We start from the raw sequence: 13,001 nt of genomic DNA, 5'->3' as shown, positions 1-13,001 counted from the left end.
ATGAAGGAGTAAGCATTAACTCCGAAACGTTGTGTTATTATGAGAACACAACGTGTCGGAGTTAATGCTTACTCCTTCATCAGTTGCTCTCACGTCTCCTCGCTCCATTTGGCAAAGATGGCAAGTCCTACATCAGCGACTCTTCATCCTTCGTCAACCAGCTAAAAGAATCCAACCTCAGAATGAAGATTTTTATGGATATCAACTTCTTTATTATGAGAACCTGATGAAGGAGTAAGCATTAACTCCGAAACGTTGTGTTCTCATAATAGAGAAGTTGATATCCATAAAAATCTTCATTCTTATATTGTAACTTGAAAGTAATAAATTCATAAGGAACACAATCACATTGTTACACACTGCCAACGAAGAGCAATGGAATAACTAGATTATCACAGCAAGAGAATTAAAACTAGCAAGGAGCTGTAAAATTTGACAAATAGTACGGACAGTACAAAATAAAAACAGGCTGAAGATCGCCAACAACCAAAGGTAGATCACCAGACTAGGGATCATGGGGACTCACGGTACATCATCTCTTTAGGCATTAGTGACTGGACACAACTACAGCCTTAAATCAAAACCACTCATAGTCTGCGATTAAAAACAGTGGAAAGTTCAAATGAACTTTGAATGTTTTGGGACTTACTTACTCTCAGGACAATAATTTTATAGTGTGTTAACCCCCTCGAGGATACAGTCACTAACCGTTCAGCTCAGCTACTAATTCAAACTTCTCATCATAAAATATTTATCTATTTACAAATCATTTAACAAATCTAATTATTTTTTAAAATGCAATAATTAACATTATTAAAAAGATCCTTCATGGTTCGTGATTTAAGATAGTTATCCCTTGTGACAGAAACCTCAGCTGCAACAATTAGTATTGCGAAAGGTATATCATGTACCAACATACATTTGTTCTATTTAATCCCATTCAACACCGCACTCAAAACTTCTGTCCGTATGCCCCCTACATTGTAATAGTGAGAAAAAAACATATATAGATGTATATTCACCTAATATGGGTGGTGGTGTGTGGGGATTGGGCAGAAATCTTTCCAAATGATTGGCAACGGGTCCACTTTAAAGTTATCAAATAGCTAAGAATCATAGTTTCGAGGAAGTCCTTAAAATTAAGCATACTAATACAACAAAATAAAAAAATGATCAAACGTATATTTAAGTTACTGTGTCCATCTTTTCTTGTGATCATATTAGGTAAGTCACGTGACTTCGTCGCCACGAGCTTCATGTTTGAGCACTATGACTAAAGCGAAAACAATTGCATAAAAGATATTTGCCATCGGTCGCCCACTAGCCCGATACGTCAAATATGATCCATAATTTACATACATATGGCGATTGTTTATTAACCCGTTCATGATAGCATTATTGTTTGTTTACGACAGTATCAATCGATGTAATTTGATTGGCTGTCACAGGTTACGTGCATGATTCTTACCAATCCTAAACTTTATTGCATACTGTAGCAAAAAAACGTCATTAGAAACCAATATTTTCCAATAACATCGCTTCTTACAACTGCGAAATTACTCCTGGCAAGGCTATTGTGATATTATGATTAAGACTTCGAAGGATACCCGCCATCAAATGAACGTTCCCGAGTGTTATTCACATGGAGCTTCGAAACCGGAGGTATTTCTCAATGTTGTGTCATGTTACGGGGTAAAAACGCCATGGCTATCGGGAAACAGGCGACTGTACAGACACACATGGAAGGTCTACCCCCATCCGATTTCAGCACATAGTCGTGTGTAAACCGACAGTGGCCAAGACATCGTCGTATAATTGCCTCATCACGTCTTGACTGGCAACCCAAGAAGGGGATAGCAGGTGACTGTATAGTTGACTATTTTATTTTTTCATTATTCTTAAGCCTAAAAAGTGCACTTCACCTACTGCAGACTTTTGCCCATCTGGGGTGTTTTGTAAAACCATTTCTTTTTTAGAAAGTGTACCGAACGTCATTCATGAAATACGTCATGTTAATGATATGTTTATTCAAACATATAGGTGCAGACATAAGTACATAAAGCAATACAACGTGCACTTCAAGATCATGTTGTGGCTTCAGTCACATGTTTCTTGAGTAACAAAGCTATGCACATTAGCTCATCATCTTTAAATTATTTTAAATTCAACATGCTTTGCTATTTAGCGAGGTTAAAATATGTACATATATGGGTGTGTTGATGGCGGACATTGTGTAAGCTAGTTTCAGTTGAATTTGTCATATATATGAAATGTACGATCATACAATAGTATTACTATCTGTATTAACTTTCCTTGGACAGCAGTTGAAGATAAAAGAAAGACTTGTTGACAGTTTTTCTTAAAGTTAAGTGTTGGGCTAGTCATTTTGGAAAGGACTAGTGACATACACAATCCATTACCCGAAGGACCAGTTACACCTCTCAGAGAATGTCGATCTCTGCAAAGTTTTCTAAAATAAAATTATATACAGAAGAATGCTGTGGTTTTTCTTTTTTACTTTGAAAGAAGCGATACAATGCACACTATTCAAATATCCTGTGATACAATCTGAAGGGAACAGACAATTACAATGTGGGTGAATATCAATTGTTGTTCTTTTATAATATATCGCAATTCAGGAACATGTATCGCAAATACATCGCTATACAATATATGGCTGAATACACAGCCCTATTCATTTCTTCCTACATTGATGTCCCACCTTATGTGCATGAGATCCCGAGTATTACTTTTTATAGTGGGCTTGAAATCACTGTATGGATTCAGCAGTGTTGAAAAGGGGCAGTTACGTGATGGATGGCAACAAGGTAACGGAGTCTCGTCCAGTAAGTTTCATCAACAACTCAACCATGCAGGACTAAGAGCAAGATGGCTACTACCACCGCCATTACTGCCAGACACAAGCAGTCGTGTAGAGCTCGTGAACACTGGAACCTGGAGACGTATCCACAGGTCAGATGAAAGCAGGTTTTTGTTTTGCTTTATCCTATAGATGGTCGTACGAAAGTGTCGAGAATACATGAAGAACACATGGTGCTGCCTATCCCCAGTGTAATATCATTGAGAAGGGTCCATTTCCTGGTGGATCTCTTATTATCTTCAGTCTCTGATTTTGAAGGATATTTTGCCTTTTTCTGATGAGTCTTCTGTGAACTCTGATGTCTTGCTTCAGGCTATAGATGGCAATTCTTCTGCTCATCACCATTTTGTGAATTTGACTTCAGATCTGATTTCAGGTGAGGAAAAAGTTGGTGTTTTTGAATCTCTCCTAGCTCTTGGTGTCGATTTGTTGATCGGTAATGACCTTATGGGGGCCACAGTTGGTGCTGAACCAAGTGATCACAGTCTTTCCAGAGAGCAGCTTATTAGTGTGCAGAGTGAGGATGTTGAAGCACAGAAGTTGGCTAGCAAGGCTATTTCTTTTTAGGAGGTTAACAAGGTTCCAGTTTGTTATTACTACAAGGGTGGTGTTCTGATGAGGCAATATAGGTCGCCGGATGTTCTTGTGGAGGATGAATAGACATTGTATTATGAAATAGTGGTACCGAAAGTATTTCAAAGGCATGAAAAGTCCCATGGCAAGTCATCTGGTTGTGAATTAAACATGTGGGAAAATTTTGGCACATTTCTTTCGGCCCAGTTTGAGACAAGATGTGGCTGAATTTTGTAAGACCTGTCATGCAGGCCAGATTGTTGGAAAACCAAATCAGAAAATTCCTTCCGCTCCTTTGAAACCTATACCATCTTTTGAGGAACCTTTCAGTAGAGTTATTATTGATCGTGTTGGTCCACTACCTAAGACTATGTCTCGTAATCAGTATCTGCTCACTATCATGTGAGCTTCTACCAGAGTTCCTGAAGACATTCCACTTAATAGGATTGTTGCTCCTGTGATTATCAAGGCATTGATCCAGTTTTTCACCTCGGTTGGTTTGCTAGATTTGTTTAGTCTGATCAGGACTCAAACTTTATGTGTACGGTGTTCCAACAAGTTATATACCAGTCAGGTATTAAGCAAGTTAAGTCTAGTGCTTATCATCCAGAGTCACAGGTAGCTTTAGAGAGGTTTTATCAAACTTTAAAGAATATGATCAATAGACTATGTGTCTACATTTGGGGTCAGACTTTCAAAAGTAAGTGAGTTGGCCAGACAAAACATGCAAGCCAAAATGAAACAAAAGTATGACAGAAAGGCAAAAGAGAGAAATTCCACTAGTGGTGAAAAAGTGTAAGTTCCACTTCCCATTCCTGGTCAGTCATTGACAGCAAGATATGTCCATATGTCGTTGTCTATAAGGTTAGTGACACCGACTATGGCCATCGTAAACAAAAGAGGTAGTGTCATGTAAACATGATTATGACATATCATGACCGGTGAGAAACGAAAATGTCAATTGTATTGACAAACTCTCCCCAGGTACTGATTGTACTGAGGACAATGGTGAACATGTTGACAACACTGATGATGGTGTTGGCAGTGTGAAAGTTGATGACCTTAGTGATAATGTTTCACCAAAATTGAGAAATTTTGATGTGTTTGCTCACCTTGATGAGAAACATTTACCCTCTGAACAGAAAGTTCAAATGTCAGATTTGAGTTCTGTCGCTTATTTCCTGATGTGCCTGCTCGAACTGATGTTAATAGCCATGATACAGATGTTGTGCCTGTAAAACAGCACCCATATCGGATGAATCCAGTGAAACGTGAAATTCTGCAGAATGAAGTGATATACATGTTGGACAATGACATTATTGAAGCCAGTGACAGTCCATGGAGTTCTCCATGTGTTCTTGTGCCGAAGAATGGAGGAGGTGGTTGGCGCAGCTGTGCTGGCATGAAAGCTGTCAATGCACTCTCACGAACTGATTCGTATCCTATTCCAAGAGTGTACAATTGCATCGATCGCATTGGTCAAGCTAGATATATAAGTAAGTTTGACTTTTAGAAGGGCTTCTGGCAAATTCCACTCATAGACTGTGCAAGGAAAATATTGGCATTCACTACACCAGATGGACTGTATCAATACTAAGTGTTGCGCGACGTTCCAGAGACTCATCAAAATTGTGAGTGAGTGAGAGAGTTTTATTTTACACCGCACTTAGCAATATTCCAGCTATATGGCAGTAGTCCATACATAATCCAGTCTGGACCAGAGAATCCAGTGACCAACAACATGAGCATCGATCGACGCAATTGGGATCCCGATCCCGTTACTCGCCTCTTACGACAAGCATAGTCGCCTTTTATGGAAAGCATTGGTTGCTGAAAGCCTATTCTACCCTGGGACCTTCACAGGTCCGACATGGTGACCTCTTGTCTTGACAGTGCCAAGGCTTACATGATTACGACATGGAGTGGGAAGACCATCTGAAAAGAAAAGAACTTTCTTCGAAATACTGTCTGAAGCAAACATTGACTGTAAATCTAGCCAAGAGTGACTTTGGGAAGGCACAAGTTGAATTTTTAGGGTATTATGTAGGGCACAGCCAGGTACAGACAGATCATGGTAAAGTTGAAGCAATCGTACATTTTCCAGTACCTAAGTCTAAGTGAGAACTCATAAATGTTCAGACCTATTAGTATTTTAGCGACAGGCATTTAAGGTAGCACTTTAGAGTTACCTACTTTTGATTAACTTTTGACTTCCGGGAGGCTGGTCGAGAAAATTCCACATTGATAGTGATGGTCGTTTGCGCTCAAATATTCACGAATTGGTGACTGTATATAAAGGCTGGTTATAATGTCGACGACGGGACACAAATTAACTGGGGTATATATACATCTCCTGTATCTGTCAACGCTTGACCTACACAACCGTTGCCTGACCTGTAGCTGTGTTACATTCAGTAAAACTGTTTCTCTCTCTCCCACCAAGACTTCGGTGAGTTTACATAATATTTGGTGCCCCATTACTTTAGATTTGACTCATTGTACAGGAAACCTCTGTTGTGAACCTTTTGTATCTTGCCTTTGTTTTTGCTGAATACAAATTCTTGAAAATTTCAGACTTCTCTGTGCTATATTTTGCTTGTTCTGAGGGGATTTTTTATGCCTTTTGTCACTGCAAAGTTTTAACAGAAACAACTAACAGCTCTAATAAGTTATCTTGGGCGCTCATCTTGTCATACCAAGTTGAACTTCTGAATGGATACAGGCACATGAGTAGAGTTAATCATGATCATGTCAAAATAATTTTTTATCATATAAAATGAAAACAGCATTTTCTGAGATTTTGCACCATTTGATGTGACAGTTTATGTTTTGATATTTTTGTACCACAATGCCACCAGAGTACCTGCCCCATGTTTACTATTTATTTGCATCCTTACTATATATTTTGGTAGTCTTTGAAGGTACTTTCTAATACGTCGGGGTCACACAGTTGCCATACAGGCCATCAATATCAGCCACCTGAAATAAATTTCAGAAACATCTAGCGCCTGTGAGAGGTTCACCAACAAAAAAAATCAGCATTCAGGGCGGCCGTTGCAAAATATTGTCCACCAAACTGCCATATTGGTCATCCACATCCAATACCTGTACTAAGGGCTATTAACATCCTGTGCCTCTATTATAGGTCCCTAACATCTGTAAAACATCTAAAAAAACAATCGAGGATGTCGATGTCGCCATACCGGTTACAACGAATCTACAATACAGTCTCAATGCCATTATATATATTCCCAACATCATCGCCTCTCTCGCCGCAGTTGGTAGAGCAGAGGAAAGAAATGTTGGCGATTCAATTACTCTCATTAGCAATGACCCGTGAAGGTCCCCGGGGTAGAATAGGCCTTCAGCAACCCATGCTTACCATAAAAGGCGACTATGCTTGTCGTAAGAGGCGACTATCGGGATCGGGTGGTCAGGCTCGCTGATTTGGTTGACACATATCATCGGTTGCGTGAAGGAATACTGATTGCAAACTTGAATATAATCTTTGTGTTTTTTCATGTTCCTCTCCATAGTTTCAACACGTGGTTTCTCCTTAGTTTGAAACATATAACGAAGATCGTCTAAAATTATAAATAATGAGACAAATAATGCAGTAATATAAATTTCCCCCGATCATCCAGCATGAAATATAATAGAATTGATTCCTGTTTAGAACAGAGTTCTGGGCGTTACACTTGCATTGCTCCATTGTTCTAATTTGGCAATCGACGAGACTTTAATGCAGTATGTCTGACAACACGATCACTTTGATGGTTTCCTACGACAAGCAGGGATTGTCAAAATCACACATGGCCCTGATCTGCAAGGGGGTTTTAGTCCTGAGACATCATCACAATGTTTATCCAGAACCCGAATGCCTAATCATATTATCTGACTATAATGTTATTACAGATGTGTAGTGCAAAACAATTTGTTGTCTTTCACATATGTAGGCTAAACACAGTCCAGTTCGTGCAACACACACACATTCATATGCAGGAGTACGTCAGTCCCAAAACGTTGTCAGTTTAATCTTACCAAAATTTTACATTTTATTCTTGGCTAACGCCAGCTGAAGGGATGCTATGAATTCAAGCATTGTAGCAAAGGTACTGTAAATCCTCATGGTCCCTGATATGGTGATCTACCTTAAGTTGTTCTGTACGGATCTGTACCCTGTTTTCAGATTGTACCGTCTTCTATAGCAAAACTGTTTCACATTTAATCACTAGTTCTAAATATATATCTGTGATACTCGCGTTGTTGACGAGTGTGTATATTTTTTCAATAATTATAAATTTATAGCTTGTTTTAGTCACAATATGGCTTAGACATTGCCCAGTTCGACTTAAATTCACTCACTCACTCACTCCTAAGCAGCCAACCAATCTCAATGACCCTGCTTCGCTGTCTGCAGTTGACCTTGCAGCTGCCCTTGTAATCTGGATTTAACTATCACTAATTTTAACTATTCACATCCAACACCTCGCCTGGTATGCACATCGATCTCTGACAGCCGTTTAGGCCATACTTCTCGACATACGTTGGAACTGTTAAAATATTGGAACCATGTCTCAAGTAAGTTTTCAGCACGATATCAGTTTGAGGAGTGTGAATTAGTATATCGTTGCATTTCCACATTCGGCAAAGTCATTCTGGAACAGCGAGTGATGACTCTGGGTATAAGGATCTATGTTTATAGGAAGAGTTGGTAGTGAGTGTCGACATGAAATTGTGTTATCGATAATATCATACACTAACTTTGAAGGTAGAAATAAGGTACACTTTTCTCACAGAAAATGCAAAGTTCAGACTTTACTCATGCTCTGCCTCTAATATAGACTGTTTTATGAATACTCCATACAAAAACATGTCACCGGCACTCGCCGATGACATGAAATATATTCATTACTTTGGGACATTCTTCTCATATTTGCTCACAATTACGTCTCCGATATCGACAATAGATCGCTATTTAATTAATGATGATCGATCTCTATTATCTATATCTGCAGTCAGCCCTAGCGAGTGAACATTCGTGCACATCTAATATTGGGTGATTCCCACCCCACCTTCCTTCTCTGTTGTCCAGCTAGGGCCCATGGAGGAGGCAAATGTAGGCAAAAGTTCCTACGGTCCCCAGCATGGTGAACTACCCTCACTTGTTGGCGATCTATATGGCAATGTCATCAATATGTAAAATGCTTTCGTCTTTAGTTTTTGGTTTTAAACTGAGATCCGCGATATAATAGCTGTATTACTGTTCTTTGCTGACATTGGTTATTTTTATAATTTAACTTTATTTATTGTAAAATTATAACTTGTTTGTGGTCACGATGTGGATGAAATATTGGAAATGTGGCTTGAAATCTTAACTCACTTACGCCTTCTTTGGTGAAAGCTCGCTCGGCAGCCATTCGAACTATGCACTGTTCACCGGCAGGGTGTGGATAGGCTGAACGTAAAGCTATATACTCAATCTTTGACGCACGAATCTTCTTTCATACTGGCATATTTATACATTAATTTCTGATGCACTGTGCAAACAAGCAAAAAGCCTATATTAATGCCTCTCCAGACAAAATACCCTTTCATTACTTTATTACAAAAGTACATGAGGTCATGAATAACATTTGTACCACATGGCAGTTCGTAAAATGGATTCATAACAAGGTGTTATGACACATATGTGTCATAACACCGTGTGATTTGGTTTAAACGTGAACTTTCACATTACTATATTCCGTTTGGTTTAAAATCGGACCGATGAATTGCCATCATTTCTCGAACATGTGACTGTTCCCTTCTTTGCAATAGTAATGTTAATGATATTCTAGGCACATAAAGAAACTGTGCATACACTAATTTAAAATCTAAATTTATCAAACTTGAGTAGACACTTAAGGATTTAAACCCAGAGATTAGTGACATGTATCCAAATTGCATGCACGTGCCACGTTCCTTGACATCAGTGGTTTCGTCCCTGAGACGTGCAATACGTTGTTTCACCTGCATTCCGGGAAAAAGAAACAGAGCAAATGAATGCCACACAATACTGCCACTTTAGAAAGCTCAAGCCCTGCCCTTGCGATCGTTCTGTAAATTAAACAGCTATTGAAACGCACCGCATGCCAAGGCTAACGTCTACACAGCGTCATCAGGCCACTGTGATGTTACGTGGGGGAATGTCTCAACGACAAATGGCTACACATTTCAACTGCCAGCGGAACACAATTTCTGCACTGGTGAGACGCTACCAGAACACAAATGACAACACTGACTGGCCACGTTCTGGACGTCCACGTGTAACGACGCCAAGACAGGACACATGGATAAGGTGTCCATCGTCGCCACAGGTTTCAGACTGCAGTGATGACTGCCCGGACCATCCCAGGACTTCGCTGTGTTCACCCCAACACAGTTCGACAACATTTACGTCATCACGGGATCACACCACGACGTCCCGCCATTCGACCTATCCTGACACAACGTCATCGACAAGCTCGCCAAATATGGTGCCGAAAACATGTCCGCAGGCCTTTTTTGTGGAGAAATGTTATTTTCACAGACGAGTCCAGGTTTCTCATATTGATGGACGTCTACGTGCCTATAGGGATAACGTGCATGGGATAACGTTATGCACAGGCCTGTGTCTTACAGAGGAATCGCTTTGAGGTGGTTCTTAGATGATTTGGGGTGGAATAACTGCACGCCAAAGAACTCCTTTGGTGGTTATTCAAGGCAACTTAACTACTGTGGGTTACAGGGATCAGATTCTTCAACCTGTGGCAATTCATTTTGCAACGTCATGGTCCTGGATTAACTTTCCAACAGGACAATGCCCGCCCTCATACGACAAGGGTTGCTATGGATTTCTTGCAAAACCACAACGTTGACATGCAAATTCACCGGATCTCTCCTCGATAGAGCATGTTTGGGACGAGATGGATCCACGTCTACGCCGTCTTCCTCATCCACCAGATGACGTCCTTGACCTTGCAACAGAACTTGAGAGACATCCCACAAGCCTTCTTTGCACGTTTGATAGGCTGTATGCGTCGTCGGTACACTGCTGTTCTCAATGCCGATGGTGGACATACCCGTTATTGAGCTTGTGACATGGTCTTTTGACCCCTGTCCCGTTTGTGGACTTGTGACGTCATTTTGACTGACATTTCAGTTGAAATTCTCCGGACTTGTTAGGGTATCATGATCTCTCCATTAAAGTTCCATTTAAATGTACCTTTCACATTGTTATCGTACTTGTCAACTGGGATAATATTTTGACAATGCACAGTTTCTTTATGTGGCTGGCACCCGTGGCGAGCCACCGCCTCGTGGTGGGTGCTGGGTAACGCCAAGAGCTCGCCGACACCCCCGTAGTGGACCCGGGGGGATATTTGGTCCACCAACCCGTTTGCCGTGGGTTGCGGCCCTGTGTCGGCGGAGGAAGGGATCCTAGTGGTTGAGGGCAATAGGAGCTTGCAACCGTGTTCCTGTTGCTCAATACACCACTTTGGCCCTGACTTCGCCTAGACGGGTGGTCGAATGGGCCCTGTTCGACCAATCGGCTGGTCATGCCAAGCCCTGTGCATGGATTATACTTGTATTTATCATTGCACAAATATCATTTGGACTTGGTGTACTTTGGTCTTGGCGTCATTGTGTAAAATATTTGTAATTTGAAATATGTTGTTCTGAACTTTGCCTAGAGTCCTATGCCAGAAGGCGGTGGCTCATGGGCCAATCTGGTGGAATTATTAATCTTTTGATTCTTCTGCTGGAGTATATCATTCGAGTATCCTTGGTGCTGCAAGCTGGAGGCCCGCTTGCTTTACCATTGTCCTTGTGATACTCCGTGGTGGGTGGGGAGCTCGGATGACGAACCAGTATACCAGTAATCATGGATTACCAAACTCCTAACAAAAAAACCAAACGTCAATTGGAAAATGACGATCAGCATCGACCCTCTGTACAAATTGATCACTGGCCACGTTTTTTGATTATTGAAACACTTGACAAGACTCCTTTGAAATTAAATCCCTTTGCAATTTCAAAAGGCATCTCTGGCATTGCAGGTGAGGTGAAAGATATCAAACGTTTGCGATCAGGTTCACTGCTGATTGAATGTAGCAGAAAACAACAAGCTACCAACCTGTTGTCAACTGATATGTTTGTCGGAGTCCCGGTAGTAGTTTCTGCCCACAGAACACTGAATACAAGCAAAGGTATAGTTCGAGACCGTGAGCGTCTTCTAGCAGACATGACTGAGCTCGATATAATGTCCGAGATGAAAGATCAAGGAGTATCTTTCGTCAAACGTTTCACAACACGGAGAAATAATGAGACTGTCCAAACCAATACATATTTGTTTTCATTTTCAGCTCCAACACCTCCAAAGTCAATCAAAGCAGGTTACTGCAATCTCAATGTTGACATATATATTCCAAATCCCCTGCGCTGCTTTAAGTGTCAAAAGTATGGACATGGTGTTAATACTTGCACATTGTCTGTTACATGTGCTCACTGTGCTGAGAATACACATGTAACCGAAGATTGTGACAGTATTCACAAAGAATGTGCAAACTGTTCAGGAAATCATTCATCCTTTCCAAAAGAATGTCCCATCTGGAAAAAGCAAATGGAAATTAATAAAGTCAAATTCTCCAGGAACGTCAGTTTTGCTGAAGCAAGAAAGATTGTACAATCTACTGAGCACACTGAAACGTACGCCTCTGTCACAAAAACATCTGAAACCTTATCAAAAGGAACAACTACGCCAGTACTAACTTCGTCAAGCTCATGTCAGACTGACCTCACATGGGTACATTCAGATATTCCTGAGTCTATCTCACCTGATCCTCCACAGTCTATCTCAGCTCAGTCTACGCAAAAGACTATAACTCCTTCGACTACAACTCCTTCACAGTCTTATAGACATGATAAACAAACTGTAAAATCGAAATTCAAGACAAGGCCAGAAACTTCGAAATCAAATCGAGCACCAAAGGGGTCAGATAATAAAATCAAATTGTTTAACAAGTTTGGATCACTTGAGGAAATGGATGTATCGGATCACATCCATCCCAGGGCACATAGCTTGTCGCCCTCCAAAAGAGTGCGGGGTAGATCCCCAATAAATCCCCCCAAAAGATAGTTTATTCCACTAATATTGTACAGTGGAACTGTAGAGGACTGAGGACTAATTTACATGAATTACAGCTATTAGTCCAGGATTTTACACCTTCAGCGATATGTCTCCAAGAGACATATTTAAAACAAACAGATACATTTTACCTTCGTCATTTTAATGCATATCATTGTTTTTCACCTCCGGCTGATAGAGCCACTGGCGGATCATCCATTCTAGTCAGACAAAACGTTATTCAAAGCCCTGTTCCACTTATTACTAATATGCAGGCTGCTGCTGTGAGAATTACTTTACATGTAGCGTTTACACTATGCTCGCTCTATATTTCGCCGTCTTCGACGTTTGCCAAAACTGATCTGCAAGCTCTATATGACCAACTCCCAAAACCCTGTA

General features: G+C 40.6%; 1 protein-coding gene across 1 annotated transcript in view; it reads left to right on the top strand.

Moving 5' to 3' along the window:
- The first annotated feature begins 2,889 nt into the window (after positions 1 to 2,889).
- Positions 2,890 to 13,001, top strand: part of LOC137277208 (sulfotransferase 1A1-like) — a 28,074-nt gene continuing 17,962 nt past the window's right edge. The window contains exons 1-2 of the mRNA XM_067808884.1: positions 2,890 to 2,973; positions 3,194 to 3,340. Of these exons, the coding sequence (XP_067664985.1) occupies positions 2,890 to 2,973; positions 3,194 to 3,340 (231 nt within the window). The remainder of the gene's footprint in view (positions 2,974 to 3,193; positions 3,341 to 13,001) is intronic.

Source organism: Haliotis asinina, chromosome 1 (assembly GCF_037392515.1).
Source record: "Haliotis asinina isolate JCU_RB_2024 chromosome 1, JCU_Hal_asi_v2, whole genome shotgun sequence".
Taxonomy (NCBI): Eukaryota; Metazoa; Mollusca; class Gastropoda; order Lepetellida; family Haliotidae; genus Haliotis; species Haliotis asinina.
This window is presented reverse-complemented; position numbering and strand designations above follow the sequence as displayed.